This window comes from Anarrhichthys ocellatus, unplaced genomic scaffold (genome assembly GCF_004355925.1).
Source record: "Anarrhichthys ocellatus isolate YVR2014 unplaced genomic scaffold, GSC_Weel_1.0 scaffold8, whole genome shotgun sequence".
Taxonomy (NCBI): domain Eukaryota; kingdom Metazoa; phylum Chordata; class Actinopteri; order Perciformes; family Anarhichadidae; genus Anarrhichthys; species Anarrhichthys ocellatus.
In genome coordinates, this window is record NW_022280038.1 from 3101295 (window position 1) to 3126615 (window position 25321).

The window sequence follows — 25321 nt, forward strand, 5'->3', positions numbered from 1 at the left end:
AACAGTTCTGAAAGGGATTTTTTTAGGGTATGGGATTCGGGATCTCTCTGTTAAAATTCGCTTTAAACCGAACTAAACGCTGGACTCTGAGCAGTTTAATTTACACGTAGCAGTACCACCCCAGAGGGGGTGATACCTTGTAAGTATCATAGTGATGTGTCTGGCTGAAAAGTATCCACAATCACAGGAAAGAATGCAGTGCAAAAAGTATAGCTTGTGCAGGAGAAATTCAATAGAGGCAAACAATTAGGACAATCAACTAGATTGTTGTTGTCGTAGCAAAACGTCTATAAAACATGGATTTGGTATGTGATCTGGTATTCCCCTGTGTCTATGGAGCTTTGTAATTCAGCTATAATAGAGAGATTGTTTAGTTGGTACACTTCCAGTTAATTAATTCAAAATAACCGCTAGCATAACCGAGACGCTCTTTTTTTCAGTACTCAGCAGGTCATCCGAACATGCAAAAAAAATGGAAAATGTGTCTACAGGCAAGCGTAGAACATTAACATAGCCTGCATTCATAACAACGCTACCATAAACTTCTTTATTGGAAATAAACGGTAGGAAATATGGACGAGCAAGCTTCGGGACAGACGCACGTCAAGCAAACGCTTCTGGGATGAACAACCGAACGGAAAAGAAACAACATTACAGGTCTGTGCTGCAGAATGGATCAATAGAGGACAACAAGTGCTGGAGCACTGGCTTGATAATCGCTGCAGCTTTCTGTCCTTGACTCAAACAATGGTCGCTCTCCTACTGCTTCACAAAAGGCTTCACCATGGAAACTGGTGATGGTGAAGATACAGGGAGGGGCTTTTCCCTTGATAAAATAATGATGTGGTCGGAAAAAAAAGATCACTGAAACATGATATCACACATTAACTCATAAACCCAATTTTATTTATTTTGAACCTTGATGCCTCTATGTCCCCATACAATACATTCAGTATATACATTTGGCCATATGAGGGACTGTACACAGATATGTTATAGTAGTGCATACACACACGGCACGGAGATGTACACAAAAGGAAAGTCATACGTGCCACTTTACCACGGTAAAGTGATTCACAAGATACACACGGGGCAAGTCAATGGCTGATGTTGGTTGCTTCCACCAGTACACACACACACAGACAAACACTGCTTCACGCACACACACACGCGCGCGCGCACACACACACACACACACACACACACACACACACACACACACACACACACTTTAAGACACTTCTGAGGGAGGAGAAGGGCTCTTTCAGGCTTTCTTGATAGAAATACACTAATGTAAAGAGTGCGTCTGCTGATTGTAGCAAATCCCTCCCCCTGCCAGGACACCCTCCCCTCTGTCTCCCCCCTTTTTTCATTTTCCCTTTCTCCAAAGCTAAGGCCTCTCTCTAGGCAGTGCAGCTGTCAAACACAGACTCTTCCCTATAAGAGAGTAATACTCATCAGCAGCAGTAACTAAATAACGAGCCATACTGTCAACATTTGATCTCTTAAACAGGGAACATAAAGGATACATCACACTTATAGTTTATTTAATTTGCACTTCTTCTTAGGATATCTTCTCTCAAGGAAATACATAGGTCCACTTCAATAGCATACTGTTCCTTAATAAAGCTGCAGAGGTTGCATCATCACATGAACAGACACCCTCATTTGACTTGCTTATCTAACGCACCCAACAAAATAAACGTCTGTATACATCTAACTTTCTGCAAATTATTCTCATGAACTAATCAGGTCATTCTGCTGATAACATCTCTTCCTGGTGGACATTTTGTACCATCACATTTGTCATAAGCATTTGGTGGAGGCACACACTCCAATCATTTCCCCTTCAATGACTGCAGTTCATAGTTGCATAGCACACAGCGGAGATATAGTCAAAGCCAAAATGTCTTTGATTTTGTATATACAGCAGTCATGCTCGCTTAATCAGTCTCTAATTCTAAGGGTCAGTCATTTTCCACTTGGACCAAAGCTTCCCAAAAATCTCTACTTCTACTCGGATTTGCTCATTAAACCACAGAATTTGCAACTCATACGACTGACAAAGGTTTCATCTGATGAGTTTGTTACAAGCATTTAGGCACTCTCATTAGACTCTTCTTGCTGTAATTGGTCAGCGGTATTATATGCTGACATATTATTGGTTCTGTTACAATAAACTGCAGAGAGCCGGCCACAAAGACAACCGTGTCATTCGTAGGAGTTGCTGAAACAAAATGTGGCTAATGAGAAAATACAAGAAGAAATGAATATCGATGAATCATGGGGCTGAATTCTAGTGTCTTGAGGTCAGGGGAGAAGAAAAAAAAAAAAAAAGGTGCCGACAACCAAAGAGGTTCAAGCTAGGGCCGTCACCAGTTTGTACCAGCAGGGTAAAAATACACAATCTGTGCACACATTCTCATATGCGTACAGATCCCACACACATGTTGGGCGTGTTGGACACATGCATACTCACTCGCAGTCACACATGTATGCACATCTGGTAGTAAAGGGTAGATGATAGAGAGACGTGGAAGCATTACAGGTAGGTGTATTTCCGGTTCAAACAGGCTGCTATGTGATTGGTCCAGGGGGAGAATATGCACTCGCCGTGACTCGTGTCCCCTGAGTCGGGCCACCTAGGAAAACGTGCATTTTTTCGCACAACTTGAAACAGCAAAAAAAAAGCAAAGCACCACAGAAAAAGAGGCTGGAGTAGTCCCAGAAAACACGATCACATCGGCACGGAACAATGAGGGAGAGCGGGCCGACGGGACATCACAAAGGAGTAACACATCAGTGATAATTACCCCCAAATAAATTACAGTCACAGAACAATCGTTAAAAGCAGAACTGGAAATCAGTTGATCTAGCCAACTGATTTGACCCATGCATTATAAGGCATTAACCAAACGCTTGTTACCGACATCACACAGTATCATATTAGTGACTAAACATACAATTGCTGATCTGGAAAATCCGCTTGTTTTTTTCATTTAAAAAAAATCTTGGTTAATCTGTACTCAAAAAAAACAAAACATATTCCTAAAACTGATGATGTCATTTTAAGTGAATCGGGAATGTTGAAGGGAGGGCAGATAGAAGTCTGCAATCCCATTGTACCTATTGATCTGCAGATGGGCGAATGAAATTGATTTTCTGAGGTAGACAATGCAGGCATATTTCATTCTCCCGATGCAAAGCCGTTCTAAGGAGGGAGAGCGGGGGGCGGGGCTAATTTGGTCCATTTGGACAGGCTCTGGTCTCCAGCCTCGGCCAATTGTACTGTGTCAGATGGGTTGACCCATCCATCATGATCTCCTGCCTGTCTCACCACTATGGTACTTACACTGTCATTGGTGTGGTACACCAACTCAGTGATGGATAGCAGACAGCATGCACTATGACAAGATAGAGAGATCAGTCTGCAGTGCTCACAGACCTGCTATTTCCACGGCAGCTGGGGACTCCCCATTCATAGAAGGCCCGTTTATTCAATATCCTGACCACTGTATGGGGCCCATGTGGACAATATCCCTCAACATGCCTCATAAATGTCGCTTCCCTTACACGCCGCTTACAATCTTCAAGTCCCCTTACCAACAATTACAGTATCAACAGAGCCTAACCAAATGGGCAAAGTCAAACTAACTTGTTAATACAATTCTCATGAAGTGCACTCTTAGAAAAACATTGTTTTGATAAAAGGTACACCCCAGTGACACATGTTACAACGCTGTACCTTTCTGTTTCTTTGAGTGTTAAGTGCTAAGGGAAATCAGCTCAAGAATCAATGAAATGATGTTCATCAGATAGTCCGTGATGCAATGAAGTGGGTGTCTGTCATAAATAAAATAAGATTAAAACAATAAAGACTTCTGCAACATTGAGTCTGTATGTGTAAGATAGTATGCAGTGGGCCTTCAAGATAGGTCGGGAATCCGTCGGCCGGTGAGGTGAGTCGGGAGCAGCAGTTCTGGGACGCCGCTGTTCATCTTTCCCATGAGCCTACTGGGTTCTGTCCAGAGGGACAGGAAGCGTTGAGCCACAGGGTGGGCCCAGTGGGTGCTGCAGGGAACGACACCTGCAGGTGACCCGGAGCACTATAGTGTCCTGATGGCCACAGGGTAGAGCAGGGACATGTGTTCGGCACCCTTGATGGGCAATTTCCTGCTGGAGTAGAAATGGATGATCTCAGGCACGCTGTCAAAGGGGCAGCTGTTCTGGCCCAGGATGTACTTGTTCTCTTTTGTCCGCGACAGCTTCATGTGCATGAAGCCCTGGCTGCTCCTGGAGACAGAAGAACACAAAAGAGAGGGACGGACAAAACGTTATTAGTTCGATAAAAAACAAGACCAAGAGTCTGCATCATACAGTACACTGTTGACAGGACACCTTAAACAGCAAAGATGGTCAATTATTACTCTTTGTATTTGTAGTGAAGTGAAAACTATGCCATCTCATAATTGCTGAGATAATTTAGTCTCTAGACCAAAGTAGTGGACCAACCCACTATCACTGAGCCGAGAGCCATGACGGCTAAAAGCAAGGCTGAAAAAAACCTATTTAAAGAGAAAAGTGTGTCAGAAGCCTGCTATGTGGAACTCGACAGATCGCCCCTCCTCGGCAGCGACTTTCTCATTTACTCCCACAGTATAGTTGCTCCCTACAGTAGGTGACGATGTCCTGAAAGCTGGATTACCTCTGATAACTCTGGGGCCGTCTGGGGAGGAGACTAAAAGGCAGGTTGCTTAAAGTGCTGAGTTTCACATGCAGAGCACAAGGATGAGGCCAATGGACCCTCGGGATAAATCACTCAAGCTACAGCAATAAAGGCACGGCAAATTAAAAGCTCCCTGTGCGTTTCTAGGCCCCTTCAATCAATCCATTTTACGGCTTGCCAGTAATCTTCTGCTTTAAAATAGAAAATGACTTTTTTTGGAGTTAAGCTATGCAACAGTAAGCTTCAGCATGGAACCGATACAAAACTAATGGTCCCCATATATCCTGCTGTAAATATACCGGTGTGATCATCTGTCGTCACAAAAAGACATTAGCATAATAGCTTCTTCAATCAACAGCTTCCAGCAAGTTATGATTGCTTTAGGCTCAAATACTATGCACTCACTTGCTGCAAGTGGGCATTATGGCCCATTATCAACATAATGTGTACCCGTTCTTTCCAGCTCACTAAACTCCCACCTATTCTACTTCATATCTGCTCCTTCCCTAATCTGAAATGTAACCCCCCGCTGCTGAAATGCAGAACAATGGCAGCCAGGAGGATAACAACAGACTCTCGCGAGGACTGTGCACATACAAGGTGTTAAGTAGAGATATTATTTATTCTACTATCAACACAACTAGGAAGTGGGAATATCCTTCTGACAAGCACGCATCTCTGTTTTGATAAGACAGGGCGGTCAAGAGTGTTGAGGAAGTTTACAACCTTTATCACAAGCCAGGCTTCTCTTTTCCACATTTATTTTGTTTCTGCTCTTATTACTGATGGGTTCATGGATAGTCGGTCAGACAAACCAAACGACTGATATATATATAAAAAAAAGCCATATTTTCTTGAGGTCGTTGAATATATTCCCAGTGTAAATACATACTTATTAAGTGTGATTTACATGAGCAAGAATTAGGCTTTAAGCACCTCCGACGTAAGAGGCGAGTCTATTCTCTACTTATCTTGTAATTGCATGTGTAAAGCCTGCGGATGTGTTCTCTCCGTGATGCAGAGAGAGAAACCGGGAGAGATATAACACTGAAAACAGCCAAGGACGTACAGGGTTCAAGAGAGAGAACACATGTAAACCGATAAACGGAGATTCCTTCCTGTGAGGTTATGTCAACAGATGAGACCAATCCTTTTTCTAGCATTAGTGCGATTACTATTTACTATTACAGAAAAAGAGATCTATGAGGTTTTGGAATCCTATATGGCAAATGATGCAGAATATTTCACAGAACTGCTCATATCATGTTTTACAGGTGAGCTGAGGCAGAAAGCTGCAGGCTTGCTGGGCTGTAAAACTGAAGTAAACACAGCTATCAGACTTCTCTGTAAACCTCCGTTGCTTCTGGCTTCCATATTTATTCATGTCATTAACAAGTTCATCATGATTTGAGGAGAGCAGCCACAGGTCTCTACGGTTCGACCATTCTGTAAGTGGTGCCAGGAGAGTGAGAGAGAGAGAGAGAGAAAGAAAAAAGAAGAAATAATCTTCAAAAGTGCATTAGATGAGTCTTCATGTGGAGCGCTGGGAGACGGGCATTAGGTTACATGGAGCCACACTTAAAAGGGAAAACACATCAATAGCATCGTTTTTAGATTCCCAACTGATGCTAGTCGGTGCTCAGGGCTGCTCATCACGTTACAGTCCTAAACAGGACAACAAGGCAATATGGCCGAGCTGTTGATAACATGAATACGGGGGCTATTTTTGAGAAGACAGGCCCTTTTGTGGTGTTATCATGTTCCTGTGTTTGCAGGCTTCTGTTGTCTAATCGGGATTCATCTCAGTGGGGAGGTCTGCCGTCCTGTTTGTTGAGGTTTATGACTTTGATTTGAACCCTGTAGTCCTCAGAGCAGGAACACAGCCTGGCAACAATCACAGCTTATCTCCACCTTCAACATATTGGATTGCTTCCCTGGATGATGCTCGCAGTGTTATGAATCTGTGGCACCAGAAAAGGCAAAGTCATCCGCCAAAAGATAATGATCATGCGGCAGAAGCGATGACCCTTTTTAAGCATTACTGGGCATTAGATATCCTGTTCGCCTATTATTTCCTATGAGCCCAAATTCAATGAGTCTAGCTGGGAGGAGCCCAAGCATTCTGTCATACACAATTGATTGAAAAAGAGCAAATGGTTAGTGGTGTAAAGCAGGCGAAGAAGTTTAAGAAACAAAATCACAATCTGGTTGATGAAAAGCTTCAATTGGCTGTATAAGCTGCAAAAAGTCAGATTGAATATTTCTAGTCATTTGTCTTGTCTGTGCCACATAGAGGAAAATCTGTGAAAACAAAAGCAAGACGGGCCTTTGGGAAAGTATTTAAATGGCCGATGCAAAGACTTTTTGGTTGTTCTTTCAATTGGCAATTTAGTTTCCCTCCGTCTGTGTTGTGGCATCAAACTCTGTAAGATGGATTTTCTTCTTTCACTAACTTTCTCTTCTCTGCCAGCGGAAACATGCTGGGCAGAGCTCTCTCGCGAGGTGAGAAACAGGACGACACTGTGCTCTGACAGACTTGTGAAGGGTTTAATGTGTTTCAAACACCTAAAGGGTTTCTCTCCAGAGAGAGAGAGAGAGAGAGAGAGAGAGAGAGAGAGAAAAAGAGAGAAAAGGAGCGGTAAAGGGAGAGGGGCAGGTGAACAGAAAAAAGGGGGTCAGGAGGGCAAAACAGAGAGAAAATGCTTTCCGTCAGACCAGGGGACTCTTGGGGCTGGAGATCTCAGCGACGTCTGTCCTTATCAATAATGCAATACACATATGTGCCACCTCATGGCCTTATACATTTTTCAGCAACCTCAGACATGGAGGATCGTCACCTTGGGTTTCGAGATGGGCTTGTGTGAGCAGGCTGAACTCAGAGTACCCTCTGCCTGTGTGGTGGCACCTGTCATTCCTACCAATCAGCCCGCTGTTTTCTAGGCTTGATCTGATTGATGCCAAAGCCAGAAGATTTGACATTGTGTGACAGCCAGGAGCTGACTCACACAAATATACACATGGAAGTCTACACACACAGAAGCACGAAGCTTCAAGAAACAGTCTATGTTAATGTTTTTGACGACTTTCCTGCCAGCTATTCAGCGAGCAAATGCAGCAAAAGCAATCAAAAGCATCATGTCCCAAACTATATACATTTTCCCCTTGTGGCCCCTGGCATGAAAGTTTACACCACCCCAGCTTATCACTTTGACTTTTGCCCTAATCAGTGCCAGCCCTATCAACTGTGCGGGTTGCCTAAGGCATAAGCAAAGCAAAAGTGTCTGCTTAGGGCCACCAGGGCACCGCTGAATCCCATTCTGATTAGAGCTCCAAAAAGCTTTCAGGGTGTCCCTGAGGTCATCCACATGTGGAGAAGTGGTGAAGAGTATAGTCCAGACCAAACTACACTGCATGATTTCTCTTCTTCTGCTTCTCAGGGGGACAAACAACCATTATTAGCCTTTAGGTCAGAGAAGCATGGAAGTGGCAAGTATATGGCAAATAAATCAACAAGTAAAGCTTCCTCCTACCTCACCAACTGAGCCCATTAGTGAAACACTTTGCCTCCTCTATCATCTGCTCTAATAGTGCAGCTCATTATTGAGGGTCAGCTGCACAGCTGTGGGATGGGTATTGTTGTTACTACATGAGTGTTAAGTGAGACCATTACTGAAAAAGAAGGTTCATATAAAAAAATTCTGCATTTACATGAAATTTGGTGGACGGGTGGAACATGGGCAAACCCATGAGATCTTGGAGCAGATCCGCATCACAAGGCAGATACACATATTATTTCCAGCGCTTTCTGGTCTTCCTTCCTTTAAAACTTCCACTCAATACTTTCAAAGAATATAGCAATCAGAAATTGTATTTGGTGAGGTAAAGCCTCCAGCATTAGGTCATCTTTTACACCATATTAGAGAGATTGGGGGGATTCATACTTTCTAGTTTAACAAAAAAATATCTCACTCTCGGTTTATGCTCCAAAAGTGCAATTAGAAGTGCATTAGCAAAATCACTCTCAATATCAACGCCCCCCTATAGAAAAAACGTTTTGTTCTATCTACATGGAGGTACGTACGGGTCTAGTCCACCTATATGTCTGTTCATCCTTAGTCTGCTCCCCTCTCATCTTTGTGGGTATAACTGCCGTAAAACTAGTAATTATTGTTTGTGCTCAAATGACACCCTCTTACCGTCTGTCCCTGAGGCTCGCACTGAAATGGGCAAACAGGCTTTTATGTTCTCGGCCCCTGTAGCCAGAAACCGCATGCAGACAGATTTGCAACTAGATAGGCAGATCCCAATTAGAATATTCAAAAATGTAGTGGAGGGTTTGGAGGCTAATTCATTTTGAGTTTGTAATTGCTTCCTTAACAAGGTCTGTTTCCTCCTGTTTGTCTTCCTCGGCATATGATTCTGGATACTGTGTGTGTTTTGTGTTGTGTGTTCAGTGCACTGTACGCTTGTTTAATGTCTTTTAAATGTTTGCATGCGTCTTGTCTGAAACACTGTATTGTTGCATGTCTCTAGTTCAGCATTTAGGAGGCTTCGCTGTTAGTTTTTTTTCAATGAGTAAGTAAACAGATGATCAGCCTCCGAGACAGGAAGTTAGACAGTCAGCTTACAGTAGCATGACAATAATGGAGCAGTGGAAAGCATTATGTTTCCCTGCCAAGAAATATAAGCCTCCAGCAAGATGAGGCCTGCCGTAATAACGAAGGCTAATCAACGACTCTTAGCACATTATAGTTTCATCTCATCTAAAGGTCGTCATGGAGCCGTGGAGATTTCTCTAAATGTCAGACGGTTGAGCCTGCCTGGAAATGTAAGATTGACTTTACATAAAGTAAAGTGAAAAGACTATCTGTCACATACTAAAATATTAAAGCTGACGGCTAAAGCAAATGTATCAAAGTTGACTTTGGCATGTTTTCAGATGGCTACAAATTTGCGGTTATGATTCATGACACCTGGTACACAAAGAAAATCATTAAACCAAACCCGCCAAAGGCGCACATTCCCGTAAAAAGAATGGGATGTGACTTCACCACGGGCCTTCAAAACTAAAGCAACCTCTACCAAATGTCAGACCAGACTAAGCCAATCATAGCAGCTCCGTCAAACCCTCTGCTGGGTATGCGGCAGGGATCAGGGGGCGCTGATGAAGGGCAACGTTAACTGTGTTGTGGGCATGACATCAGCAAATCAAGGAGCCCACGGGGAGAGGTCAGAGGGGTTCCCGGGGGGAGGTGGAGGACAAGGGACGGGGAGGATGTAGGTGGGAGATAGAGGTCTGAAAGGTGAAATTGATTACCATATTAAAAAGGCCGAGTCAGCAGACTATTGGAGCGCAGGTGTAAAAGGAACCTTTGTGAGCAAGACGTTGGATTCGTCCACAATGGGTAGCGGTAAGCATGAGTAGCTGCTACACTTCTCTGGCTCTACGTGTCTCTGAAAAAAAACTTAACCTTTATTACAATCTAATCTTATCTCAGCACTGTTTGGAGAATGTTATTTAAAGAAAGAGAGTGTTGTCCTTACTTAAGGGAGAGGGAGTAGTCGTTCTTGCTGGTCTCGCTGTTTCTCACCAGGTAGCTGGCCTCCTTACACAGCCTGAGCAGAGACTCTGCATCTGTTCGGCTGATCGCTCCATGGTACCAGCTACAGGGAGCAGTAGGAAGTAGGGATGAGAGAGAAGAGAGTAGAAAGCAATGGCAGAAAATGGAACAAAAGAAATGAAACAACAAGGGTCAAATCTGCTCACGAAAAAGGGCCAAAGTGGTGTATTTGCAATAAAATGCAGTCACAACAAAGTGACATCGTGATCTGACTCACAACTGGCCTTCCAGGGGCATGGTGGGGTCAACACGCTCCCCGAGAGAGGAGCTGCAGTGGTCCAGTGAAGACATTTTGGTGTTGACCAGACAGCCACTGGAGTGTCGCTGCAGCGGGCGTGTTTTCCCCTCCATGGTAGGCGACATTCGAGACTTCTCCACACCATCAAACTGGACTGTAATCAGGAAAAATGCAACAGTTGAAACATTTTAATCTGGAAGAATATGCATGTACTGTATATATATGTATACCTCAGCTAGCTTTTAGGTTAAGGTCACTTGGAAAGCTGGTGTGCTTAAAAACATTGGAAAAAGTTATGATGTAAATTGCTGTTAAATATATCTACTAAACTAGAACATAGCAATGGAGTGTGCGCGTGTGAACAGAAATCCAGGTTGTTCATTTACACACACACACACACACACACACACACTCTGTCACTCTGTGTCACTCATCCAACTGAAGAACATGTACACACAGTGGTGGAGGCATAAATCAATCCTGCCACACTGTGCACACATCCCATTGAGACAAAACACACACACAGGCAAACTTCCTCCCAACCACTCAAACAACCACATGCATCTGTAAATACACCCGCATATACTACAGTATGTGTGTCCACGTACACTCTCTAACTACACACAAACAAATGTGCACAGCCATGCAAACAAGGCCACTTGGAAAAGTCATGCAAAAACAATCCCACGCACAGGTACTGCAGGTTAAACATTAAACTGGCTTTTCTAAACTCTCACGGTCAACGGTGGGCATGATAAGCTGTCTTGGCAACTTCACAGGGAAGTGTTTGATGGCATGTGGGGGCTGGAGGTGACCTGTGCTCACAACATGACTGCTGGAGGTCACTGAGCAACTCCACAGCCAATCAGGACACGAAAGAAATTTTACTGCTATTTACTAAAGCTAACATGAGAACAAAAGAGAGGATAATGTCCACAAGGCCGAATGAAAGTGAATTCTCACGTCTGTTGGGGGGGGGGGGGGGTTATGGAGGTTGGAGCAGCAGTGTGGTCGTCAGTGTGCCTCTACCTACATGTGTTTTTTTTAGCTATTTTCCCTCCGTCATCCATCACTATGATTGATACCGTAGCCCCCTTGGCTTTGGAAAGGCCCATTTAGAGCCACTGACACGCTTCTCGAGCAACAACATCAACAACTATATGACGAGCTTTAGCTGGAGATTGTTGGCAGCTAAAATGTTTAAGATCAACACATAGCTGAGCCTTTGATGGAAGGAGTTAATGTAGTATGAAACTCATAGCCATTGCCTCGCTAATGACCAGTCTTGCGTTTGGTCTCGTGTTTAACTACCTGGACTGAACATGGCAGGTACTGTACAGACAGCCAGGCACTGTGTTCTCCACAACATGTCGATGGAGATGGGTCCGTCTAGACTCCGTATTCCAGTCAGAGGATTCCATTACACTTAACAGTTGTAAGTTTGCCAAGTGTTCCTGTACCAGACTGAGCGGGAGGGCTGAAAGTATCCATCAATCAATTTAGGCTACACGAGACAACAAGTTCCATTGAGCTCGTGGGCTGAACAGGAGACCATAGGACCGTCTGTAGAGACTGTAAATGTAACAATACATTATTATTCTTTTGATTTTTATTGTTGACATGCTGTCTACAGAGCCAACCATTTACAGTGTGTTGGAGTAACAGTAACTCTCTATCGGCACCATTCATTGAGAGAGATGAATAGAATTAAAAGAGTTGTTTTTGACTGGACCAATAAAATCACCAACTTTCTATTGAGACAGTGAACCTGTTCTCACGCTGCATCCAGAGATGTCGTGATCATGGGTGTTACTCAAGTCTCGAAGTACTTCACACCTGAACTTCATTACATTTCCGTTACAGAAATACTGTACTTTCTACTCCACAACATAACAGCTATGGCTACCAGTTACTTTTCAGATTTCACACAAAAACATATTAGTCATCTCACCACCCCTCAGATTTATCTTGTAACACAAGTACTTTTACTTTTGATACTTTCAGTACATCTTGCTGATAATATTGTCCTTTTACTGCAATAAAAGGAATAAGCAATAAACTGAGCATTTTTAAATTGTTGTAGTAGTACTTCTTCTTAAGTAAAGGATCTGCGTACTTCTTCGACCACTGCCTGTGATGGAATATGAGCCAACAGCAGCTAAGAATATTGAGACAGAGTGCTGCAGTTTCAGCTCTGACCACCAGGTGCTCCCCTTCATCTCCTACTCAACTCCAGGTTCATCTCGCTGGCCTTCAGCTCTCTGAAGCAGTCCCCTAAACATAAACTCATGGAAAGGATTATTGCAAATGACTCCGCCTACCGTTGTTATCTTGGCCTCTGCACTTTTGTTCATTATAGGGCTTTGGGCCGAGTCTTAAAACGACAGCCAAATTGTACTGTTGGATGACGTGCTGGGCAAATTGTGGCTCTAACCTCAGACCCGTGGACGACTGTGAGCTGTAGCGTCTCTTCCTCGGGGTCTGATGCTTGAACTACAGGCCGTCAAATGATGTTTCTGTGTTGCCCATAAGTCCCACATGGAAGACATCATTAGTTCTCTACTTTTCCCATACAGTCCATTTGAACCACATGCTGACTGCCGGGGGAATACGGTGCAGGTAGGATGAACATACAGTATCTACGTGTAAGGGTGAGAGATAGCGTTTCCATGGAAACTGACCAAGGGGACAAGGGAGATGCATGTTTGCTCCGCTCATCCCCGTCAACGCTGACAGACCACAACATGAAGACGCAGTCAATTGCTCTCCCACTCCCTTCTTCGCTTTCAATTTCTCTCTTCCTGTTTGCATATGTCCGGCCCTTCCTCTCTTTCTCCCTCCCCCCCTCCCCTCACCTTTTCTTTTGATCCTTTCATCCCACACACTCCAGTCCTGTCTCTCTCGGTCTCTGTGTTTTTGTTTGTCAGGGAAAGAAAAAGATAATGGGAAATTGGCTGTGGAGGAATGTCTGCTCGTCTCATAGAGAAAAAGCAGTAGCAGCTTTGATCCGTTACCTCCACTGTTTCTGATGACCCTAAAGCAGCACTATCAGTCTCTAGATATGTCTGATCCTGCAACTACATTGTTAAACACAACCTATGTAGATTATACGTCCACATACAAATTGGGTAAAATATGCACTTGGACATAATGTGTTTTTTTCTAGGGATCTTATCATTTGAAGCTGGAAACAGTGGAGTGAAATAAGGATGAATGTTGCTATCTTGGTTTCCCTGCACAGTCCATCTTTCAGTGGATCTACAGCCCTCTCAGCCATCCGCCTGACCTCAGCTCGTCACATTTTAAATCCTCCCAGCACCCTCACTAATTCCTATCCTACACTTTACCAGATTTAACACAATCACTGCCTTATGTGACCTTGATTCAACATTTGTTTTCCTCCACTTCCTATAGAGGGCTGAGTGGCTATTGTCAGAGGAGCTCACCCCATCAACCTTCCCTGTCAGAGCCGAGTCTTTTATTTATTTATTTAGTCTAGTATTACCCTGAAGGGAGAGCCTCCAAACGAAAACAAAAGCTTTCATTTGATTTGCTCGACAGTGAATGAATCCGTGTTTTCTTTGATTTGCCAGGCGTCTCACAAACACTACGCTTCAAGTTGTAGAATTCTGTTTTAAGGCTGAATATCAATGGGAGTTAGCTAAACTCATTCTCCGGAGCACACGGTCTGAGACATGGCGGACAGGAGATTGACGAGAGGATTGGCCCAGGAGGGGAACAAAACCCTGACGAGAAGGTGAAAACACACGTGCACACCTTCACATGCACGCAAAAAGACATGTACGTAAATATGCAGGGGCATCTGTGTGTGTTATCAGTATTGTTGCTTGTAAAGCACTGCAAATGGAATCTGTGTATCAGATTGAACTGTCAGTCAGATGGTGACTGATGGCTTAAAGACCTGCCCCCTTCAAACACATGGCTTCCTTTAGAGAGCTCTATAAAACACAGAGGGGTTGAGGAGGGAGAGGACACACAGATAAACACAGAGGTCAAAAAGACATTTCCGTGATTACACTCCCGACCAATCCATAACACAAAGCGCTGCAATGTAATTCAGCACAGCACAGCACAATACAAGACGAAATAATGCCTTAAGAACGTAGAGATATTTATAGTGACTATCAAACATCACAAAAAAGCCTCTTAAATAAGGAAACACTATAAAATGGAATGGTAAACTTTTCAAGGGTGTTCAAAACATAAAGTAAGAAAAACACCAAAAAACGTAGTTAGAATAATGTACATGAGGCCTATGAATGACCCGAATATGCCAGTTCCCTTGCACACATTCCTGAGCAAATCTCTCTAATTAGGCTGTTTAATTAATCATCATTTCCTAATGGTGGTAGTCTCAAAAAGGATGACTAGTCTGAGGGGTAAAGTGTGCCATCGACCGCCGTATTGTGATGTGAAAATGAACTTTTCCAGCCAGGACGTGTGAAATGATTAACAGGTCTGCATCTCATCACAATGCACCGCACACTGAAAATAGTGCTCGGCGTGGTGATACCCCAGAAACTGGCAGCTTTTGAAATAACTTACTTTTATGTTGATATTAATTATGTGCATCAGGAACTCCAATAATGATTTGTTGGACGCTTTTTAATAATATATTTTTTAGAGCTGCTTGTTGCTGAATCCAGAAGTTAATCTCTAATGATTCCACCATCTAGGAATATGCTTTCTTCTTTTACATAGATCCAAAAATGAAACTCTCATTAGGCTTTTCCAAGACAGAGGAATGAACCTCCAAAGTGTCAGCTAGTGGATCTATTTGAAATTAAATTTGGGTATACTTTAATTATTCTGTTTTTTTTTTTAAGTCTTCTTAGAGTAGAGGCAGGAGAAGGTGATACCAATGCTTCAAAGTGTGGGATAATTAATTCATGTAACAAAAAAACGGTCAATTTCTTCATTATACTCAGAGGAAAGTGCCTTCCATTTATATGTAGATGTAATATCTGTCCTGTCAAGCCGCATTACAATTTTGACAATGAGGTTGGACGGGTAAGTCAGACTCCCCTGAACTGTAATGGATATTGTTTATTCTTGGTCTACATTAGAGCAAGCCACAGAAGCCTTTACAGACACATACAGACTCTCAGCTCTTTATCCTGGCTGAACCAATCTAGAGCACGTAAACACTCCTGTGTGTAACGGATGACTAATGTCTTGGTGTGTGACTGAGGGTCCGCCTGTACGCCGAGGTCAAGAGAGTGCATTGTAACTGTATTCACAGGGGCCATCACCCCCCTCTGTCTGCCACAATGGCCTCTGACCCCAACGATGTAGAGTGGGGTCATACTGGCTCAGACAGAGAGAGGATCACTTTACAGCTGGACGCCAATCTTAAACCCACTGACATCACAGAGGGAACCAGAACCTTTCCCATGGATTTATGGATATAAATCAACTCCTTGCCCTGTCCTCGCCTATAGCACACAGCGGTGTCCTCTTACATGGTCTCACACTCTAAGTCTTCCCACTTTGCCAGGGGAAATCCCATTCTTGGCATTAGTTCTGCTACACGTCCCTCTTTTCCCCTGGTAATTACAACAGTCAAGATTGCGAGTCTGTGGAAGGGCTTCACGAATAAACTAATGGCTTTATCGGTTGAAAACAGATGATTACTTGTCCATTGTGATTGATAAGATGGTAAATAAGGCTAAACCCTGAGGTGAAGAGACTCTGATCAAGAGGTGAAATTGACTCAAATGAGTTGTAGAGAACAGCAGGCCAGAGGGACATCTGGGAATGTTATGAGTATGTTGACAAGAGGAAATGGGGGTCACAGCGAATGGCAATTACGCATGCAGAAGGCAGTTTAGCACAATCAAAACTAATGAGCCTTCAGCCCTAAAACCTGCAAAAGAATTAGTGATTTTCTGCCACATGTAATCCAGATGGAGAAGTGCAGTAATTACTGAGCTGCTACCTAAAGTCATATCACACAGATGTCAGTAAGTCATCACTGACCAGTTAAGTGTAAGCGGACATGTTCACATTATCCTAGCCTGTCTGAACTGCTGGTATGTTTTGTAAGGATGATCCTTAAAACCTGTTCTGTTTCCAGTTCATATATGAAACCATTTTAAGCAGGAGCATTATTGGTGATATTCTTTGCAAGCGATATGTATGTCTTTGGTAGCCAGCTATGTGCTTGGTTAGTTATTTTTCTAAATTCCCTCCTTAAATTTCAGCGCATCCACAAAAACGGGTGTGTAAAAGTGCAGATATGCAACAAATCAGACTTAAATGCTACTGGTTTAGTGAACACATGCACACTCTTCACCACTCAATCTTCCTTAATAAAATCAGATAAACAGACAGAGAAACAAATACTTATATAACCACATTGAAGGGATTAGACGGATGGATGATGGATCAATGGATCAATGGACTGACGGGTGGAAATGGGGGGTAATTGATGGGAAAGACGCCGGACAACACCCACCATGGTGGTGCTGGTCACAGCTCGTCTGTCCTGGCGAGGGCTGAGCTGTCTGGGAGGGAGACTCCAGCTCCTCCACCAGGGGAGGGCTGGTGTTGAGCTGCCCCACGGGAGGGGGCCACGGTAGGTCCTTGATCACTTTAATCTCTACTGCAAGTGTCGACCAAGTCACCGGAGGAGAGATGGGAGGGAAGGAGAGGACAGCGAAGAGAGGCATCAATGGACAACGACAAAGGGAGTGAGGAAAGGTAAGTAATGACAGGAAACGGGGAGGAAAAAGGGAAGAAGCGGTAAGTGAAAGATAGATTAAGGCAGAAGATGCCAGCATTGTGAAAGAGATACGTTTTATACTGTGATCCAAGAATCAGCAGTAGCTGAAAGGAATACAACAACAGGACTGAAAAAGAAGTGGAGTTAGTTTACCAGTAGATAGGGTTGGGTTCTGATAGCGGGTGCCATATTGGATTTGATTCCAGGTTATCTAAAATTCCTGGATTTCTAAAGAACTACGGACTAATGGTCAAAGGTTACTTACTTACAAATGTTCAATAAGGGATTTGGAAGGACAAATTCAGATTCTATAAAGCGCTATTAAACCCCAACCCTACCTGAAAAGTTGGGCTCTCTGGCCTCTCTTCCCCTCTCCTTTGACTCTCATCCAACAATCCAGAGTGGAACCCACAATGACTAACCTAAATCTCACCAGAGATACAGTAGAAACATGGCAATGCAAAGTTCTCAATCCCTACTTTTACAAGAATGGATGCCTGACGTGCTGCATGACAGACTTTAGTTCAGAGGCTGGCCCAAATAATACACTGCTGCACCACAAATGTGAAGGCTATAATGCATAAAACTGCCTTGAGCTCAGCAACAGATAGTCATTGATACAGTACATCAGCATACACTCCGCTGTTAGTCTTTGTGCTGAGTTTGAGAAAAAGATATAAGGTTCTATATTAAGATAAACAACACTGCACACAATATCCTTCACTGGAATGCACCGCAGAGCATCCATCCTGGCAGTGGACGCTCCCCGGGCTTCGCCCCTTAAATAATGTATTCCTTATGTCCTGCCTGGGTAGTACCAGGGTAAATGGAGCACCCTTGCAAAAGCATATCTGTCACTGAGCAAGGGCCACTTGTCAAATAGCTTAAGATATGTTTTTTTTTCACGTCACCCAAGAAAACGATAGTGTTAGAAACCAAGGCAAGTGTAGCTTCCTGTAGTGTAGCATTCCTCCAGAAGTTAAAAATGTTATGTATAATTCCATAACTCTTTTTTTACATGAATGATCAAACACAGATCCTCAAGTGGGGCAACTCACGGTGCTACTAAGAACATTTTAATATCCCTCTCCATGGTGCTGGAGATGTTACCGCAGTAGATGGACGTACAAGTACAAGGGACTAAAATGAGTGAGATTTCATTAATTCAGTTCCTACTGATGTCAGACAATGTTGAGAAGCATCAGAAACAGTGAAACCAGCTTGCTAAAGGTGCTGAAAGAATAAACACTGCAGGTGTGGCCCGAAAAGAGACACCTGAGAAGCACAAACCAACAGGAACCAAAGTACATACGATTTAAGAAAAAGGGAAAATATAACAAAACTAACGAACTAACTACAAAAATACAATTTTTGTAGTTTTAGTCAACATTGGTTATAGGAACCTTTACTGCTCATAGAATTACCCACAGTACAACATGTTAATAACTTCTAATTAAAGACTAGATTCCTATTAAGACAGTAGTAATAACAGCAATCATTTTGTCAGAGTTAGAGGCACATTTTGATTCAGAGTAACACTCCTCTAAAGAGAGTTGACTAAGTGCTACTTTATCTCAGAGGAAAACAATGCAGCTGCATACATAACCATTAGTATGGCACTGTGCTGTATTGGCTGGCATACAGGCTGGTTTTCAGTGGGAGGAAGAGCATAATGTTATGAACTTGTCTGTCTTCCATCCTGCAAGGAATTGCAGCGGCGGTGGTACAGGACATGCTAATGAGAAAGAATATCTGCGGGCTGGATCTATGGGAGAAACTGGAAAACATTCAATCCGACAAGCACTTAAATAGCTGCCCCCCCCCCTGGTGCCAGAGGGGTAATCGAGAGAGGGGTGGCTGGAAGGAGGAGCTGCTTGCGGTCTACCCTGATGGGAGTGATGTCGGGTGGTGGACCAGTGGGACTGGAGGGTGGGGAATGGAGACAGGAAGGTCAGAAACTCTGGGAGATAATGTAACTTCCACTACTTTGGGGTGATGTAGGGGACTCTCTTCCTATGAGATTAAAAGCCTAATACTCATTTCACATTGCAGATTAGCGTGTAATTGTTTGGGGAGCAGAAGGCTGCCTCCACTCTGCAGCCTCACTGTGAGACCACTTTGGTGAGTGTGGCTCAGATGCGCTTGGTTGCACAGCTGAATGATAGCATTTTGGCAGTGTGAAAATTAAGACAGGCTGCTTCAATAGCTAAGTGTTTTTAGTTTTTTTTAAACTCGGAGTGACTGGAATCTCCACCTTGTAACGTATTTAAAAATCCTGCTGGCCCCAAGGCTTTGAATCATCATTGACTCTAGGTGCCACCCATTGCCGCATGGATGAGTGCATATTTACACCTTATAGCATTCTTCAGTGACAAATTCAAATTCTGGACTGAGGTGGCAACAGCAGCACACTAGAGCTGATTCACACATCAACCCTGAAGGCTCTCCACACAAACCTGCTTACAGCTGATGCAGATTTCGTCTTGTATCAGCTCTGTGGATGGTCCAGGTTAAGTGTTTTACAGACCGCCGGTGAATATCAGGGAGGAAAATAAAATAACAATATGATGTCTAAGTCATGTGAATCTTTTTTTTTTGTTAATTAGTCATTATTTAAAGTGGTAGGCCTGCCCACTGTAAATCACTTTACGCAAAGACTTTGTAGCATAACACAGAAAGTCGCTGTCTGAATTTACGATTATTGAATACAATTAGGCTCGGGCTTTTGTAATTATTTGTAGCAGTGTCTGTGTTTTCTTTTTCTGTCATCAAAAGACAGAAAGCCCTACACATGTGGACTATTTCTGAGGGAATATGTAAACACAGCCAAAGAGAACTACATCTTTGTCATCTCATCTGACTGCATTTGGATCAATACGCCACCTCTGATCTGCATAATCCATATTAGTACACAAGGCCTAGTGTTGACATAGGAATAGAGGCTATTAACAATTCTAAATCCGACAGAGGGCATACAAGTTAGGCACACAAAAGTGGCCATGTTAAGACTTTAAATAGGAACATTTCAAAACAGCGTTGTGTGTGTACGTTGCATTGCCCTGCTTGCTTTGGAAACACGTGATGTTGGCAGGATGTCACTCAGACTAGACACCGCCTGGTTGAGCACCGGTCTGGAGGTGGGCATTCTGTAAGCTCGTGTGGTGTAAACGCTGCGGCTGGTTAATTGTTGCCTGCATGTTGATTACAGTTCATCAAAAGAACCAGAGAATAATGGACAAGGGTCCCTATTTATCGTGTTTACCTCCCCTTTGTTCTCCCAGGAGCAGATCTATCTTTAAAGCCAGGTATTTGTTTACCCAGGCTTTTCATTAGCCCATAGCACTTCATCACTATAAACATTGCAGCACCATAAATCAGCAGCAATGCTTGTTTCCACCAACGGCATTTAATTTAGTTCTGCTTAATTTGGTCGGCTAATTGCATGAATATTCAAAACAAGCTGGAAGATTGCAGTGTTTATGCCGCACATTGTAAACAGAAGAGCTTGGAAACAAAACCAGCCTCTTCTGAAGACGTGTTTGTTCCGTCAGCACCCAAATCATTATAGATAACAAATGTGTAATGCTCCGTGGGAACTGAAATGCCAGCTCGTGATTCTCCGCATACTGTATCCGCCACATTATACGGTCCGGCTCTCTTTCAAAGCGCAGATCTGCTTTGCCATTAAAAATGAAAGCGGTAAGGCCTTTTCCCTGTTCTTCTATCAGGAGAGAGAAGGAAGAGATGCGTTAGAGATGCCCGGCCAGCAGGAGCTTCTACGGGGGCTTCCCGTAGAAGCTCCTATACTTTGTGAGGGAGGTTTACAGTGCTGTTGTGTGTGGCCAATGTGTGTGAGTGAAGATAAGACCTGTGGCAGCGCTCAGGGAAAAGAGGGCAGGACACATTTGAGGCCCATGAAAGAGCGCTGTCAGGAAGGTTATCAGCAGGGTGTTGTTGCCGAGGCCGGGAGGACGAGACAGAGCTGAGGAATGACAGACAGCGTGGGGGGGGGGAAACCAGACCAGCCAAGCAGACAGAAACGGAGCCATGGCACCCACAAAACAGCTGGCTTTAACTCAGGTGCAAATAACCCGCGCAGGACTGTAACTGAATCAATTATTTATTTTAGGACATTAGACTTGAGCCTCAGGTTTCTGGGTCGTTAAGCCCGAAGATTCATTAAAAAACCATAAAGCTCCCCAAGACCTGAGGGAGCAAGCGACAGCGCCTTCTCTTATCTTCCGTGTTAAATGCATGGTACCCCGCTGGCCAGGGGCCAAGTGAAAGGAGTTAGTAGCAGGTAACAGAGGGCAAGGAGATTAAGTGACAATGGCTCTCAATCCCAGTCCTGCTGTGACGAGGCTCAGATTTCCAATGGCGGCATGTCCGCGTCTGGGTGTGTGAGTGAGTCAAAACATACGGGCTTACACTGGCGGACATGCGAGCACACTTTTCTCTCGGCCTCACACGCAGGCTTCTTCATGCGGTGAAATTCTAATGTGTATTTCTCACTCTTCACCTCTCGTCTCATCCATCACCAAGTCAGCAGCCATGAGGGAGGGAGGAAAGAGGCTGTGGTGAGTGTGGGTTCAGTCTAGAGTGTGTGTATGCCTTTGTGTGTGTGTGTGTGTATGTATGCATGTAGGGGGGACAGCGAGGATGAGTGATTAACCAAACCACAAGTACACACCCCCCCTAACACTCTAACAAGGCAGGGAATTTACATTCCATTGCATACCTGTCAGGAGATAGCCCAACAGTGAATAATAACACCAAACCAAGTGTTGTGACGAGGCGAGCGAGCACGCAGGCAGCGGTACGGACAGCGGAGGAAAAAGGGCTGTGGCATGGAGCATTAGTCTGCTCTCCTTCCCCCATCATTAATGAAGACAAATAGTCTTTTATGCAGATAGCGAACCATGTTACACCGTGGTGGGAGGGCGTGGGCATTGTTTGGTACTTATTTAATCCACCCTCCTATTTCTTTTTTACACCCACTCCACGGTTTAGTAAGGCTGTGTATCTTTTTCCATGATCTGTTAATTCTTTGTTCGCAGACACTTTCATTTCCCGCGCAGCTGCAGGGAAATAAAAATCCAAACAGCGAACATGTATCATTAGTCATTGATATTCCACGGCCACGAAGTGTTCCAGCAACTATAGCAACATCACTGAGGAAAATTGCTCTCTTGAAACTTAACGGCACACGGAGTTATAGTTAGGCTGACCTGAAACTGCCCTCAAAACATTTTACATACTACCGTAATTGCTGACGTCTGGGGACACGGCAACATCACCTGCATGGAGCTTGTTAACAATTCTCCATTTCACCCGTGTTATCTACAACACTTAACAAGCATTGGACTGAAATAAAAGCTCCACAAATTGTTGTAAAACAACACAATATTGTGCTATCATCCTCTGTATAAAACATCTGCAGTAGATCACGAAGTAGCTTCACAAATAGGTGGTTTATGTAATGCGTTTACATTTTCCTTGATAATTTATATGAAATGACATATCATCAATAAATGTACATATGCATACATTGTTTTCAACCCTTGGTGGGTAGCGTCAAAACTGCACTAAAAACACTAACAACTACACAAAGGTTCAGATAATGCTGATAGCACCAAACCCACATGGCCCTGGTTTGAGAAACCAGACATATTGTGAAACAGCTGTTAAGATTGGCAGTTTCCACCCAACGGTTCATAAAGCTGTTTAAGAACTCCAGGACAACAGCAGGGTAACCTGGAGAAATCTGACAGCAGGCTCTAAGCTGTCTGCAGACAACTTCAATATTGAAGCAATGTATCATTTCTTGATATTGGAGGGGAAGCTGATTGCAAAGATCAGAGCCTCGGGTGCAGGCACACATGCTCAAGCCTTGAAAGGTGGGAAACCTTCTCTAAGCCCCTTCATATCTGGATCCGAGGCCGGTCTACACCGAAAGCCTCGTCCCAAAGACATATTTCACATCATTCCTCTTTGTTCCATGTCTTCCAAATAGTGGAGAATTACTTCTGCCTGAATAAAACATAACGCAGAATGAAGACAATAAATCAAAGGAGTTTTTGGACTGCAGCTTTTGTCTTCGAAAGACAACTTAAAGACTTATCTCTCAACACTTTGACATCCAATGGAAATTAAATTAATCATCATCAAAAGAGGGACGCTGTCTGTATAAGGGGGAGTTGAAAGACGGATGTGTTAGTGAATAACGCCCGTCACAAACCTCTGAGTGCTGCTTGACAGAAAGATAATGAGGGAGAGGAAGAAAGTGATTAAGAATGCAGCATCCCTTATTTAACTAATCACTGGCAGAGGCAGAGCAGCGTGACTCCTATCAAGACCTCAGTGCCTAGAATACACAGAAGTAAACAGGAAACAGAAACGAAGTGACAAAAAAAATAAGGAAAAAGAACGATGATAAAAGAATAGACAGACATATGATATTTATGCACATGCATACATACAGCCTGCTCTGCCTGTCAGAACTGCGTCGATCTAAACATTTATCATATTACTGAGTCATCGAGTCATTAAACTATCTTTCGAGCTGCTGTGAGGAACTTTTAACTGCTTGTGAAACAGTCTCAGTTTAATTCTGATGCCTCTATATGACCAACATAAGTAAACAAGACAATCAGCGAGGAGATTGTGTATTTCTGTATAGTTATTTTGAATGCTTGTCATCGATGCCCTCGGGTCGGATTCCATGTGAAATCAGATGAAACCATCCGTCAGGCCGTCAGACCCTGCTGCAGTAAAATGAGAGGTTGTCTAAAGGGACTCGGGGTTCTCAGAGCGCTACTGCTTTCGTGAACAGGGATCGGCAAAATCAACACAAAATAAAGGTTCCCTGTTCCCTTCTTTAATGAGGTACAGCAGGTTGGTAACGCTCATCACCTGCAGGTATGCACTAAATACTCCCTCAAGTCTTTTTCTTCTTCCACAAATGAGATTGATGAGCTTCCATGTAATGCCACATGAGAGAGTTCACACACACTCAAACATATTACATACAGCGAAGTCCAGCTCAACACCTGATCTGTTTCTCCACACTCCTCCATGCTGCTGCTGTCACTATGGCTCACCTGGACCGGAAGCAACTAAGTAATCAATGTAACGTTAACATCTACAAACATAGGCCAGCTGGAAATTCGTCAAAAAGTATCACAATTTGAATTACGCTATCATAAGAGACAAAAAAACAATATTGAAATGAATGTAATTTTGATGTAATGACTCAAACAAAAAGACTCAAGAGTTGAGAATCAGGAATACAAATACGTTCACTGTGGGTGCTCTAGTGTCCTTGGATTGGTTTGATTTTGGATTTTAGACATTGAAGCGCAAATATTTCCCACCATTCTGTCACAGAAAAAGAGCAGTTGTAGAAATCATTAATATCCCCAAACTGTCTTGACACGACTGTCCCTTACAGGTGTATATACAGTATATTGACCGCAACTATGTGACTTGTGCTTTAAAGGGTGATTTCATTTTAACATGCGGAATCTTATGATCTGCCTCCAGATGTCTCACAAAGTTCATCTTTCAACAGAAAAACACCATCAAGGATTAATCTCTCTCGCATCATATACTTCTAATCAATTTTGCTTTATTGAAATGCTATAAATGCAATGCAGTGTTCCCAAAGCAAATATGAGAGGAATACAACAGAGGAATGCATGGAAATGAAAATAAAAGTATGGAAGATAAACTAGAATATGATCAATATGAAGAAAATGTCCATCATTTTTATATTGCTCTGTGAGATTACATTTACACTTCCAAGTGTAAAAAACTAATCACAAAAGTAGCAACTTATTTTCCCAACTGTATTCCACAAGAAGACTTCGGGCCATGCATATTTATAATGGCTTCTTTCATTCAGCTGTAATTAAAAAAGAAAGGGTTCATCCACTGGTGAATTAGCCATCCTGAGGAGTTGACTTAGGCAAGATTAATGTTTTTGTGCAGAA

At 43.3% G+C, this 25321-nt stretch overlaps 1 protein-coding gene across 5 annotated transcripts in view; it reads right to left on the reverse strand.

Annotated features, from left to right (window-relative positions):
• Window positions 1–877: 877 nt before the first annotated feature.
• Window positions 878–25321, reverse strand: part of shf (Src homology 2 domain containing F) — an 87984-nt gene continuing 63540 nt past the window's right edge. For 2 of the 5 annotated variants that reach the window (XM_031848370.1, XM_031848371.1), the window contains 4 exons: window positions 17064–17210; window positions 10565–10739; window positions 10271–10390; window positions 878–4293 (listed from right to left, as the gene is read on the reverse strand). In XM_031848370.1, the coding sequence (XP_031704230.1) occupies window positions 4107–4293; window positions 10271–10390; window positions 10565–10739; window positions 17064–17210 (629 nt within the window). In that variant the 3' untranslated portion in view covers window positions 878–4106. The remainder of the gene's footprint in view (window positions 4294–10270; window positions 10391–10564; window positions 10740–17063; window positions 17211–25321) is intronic. The other 3 variants (XM_031848374.1, XM_031848375.1, XM_031848372.1) reach the window with 2 other exon arrangements.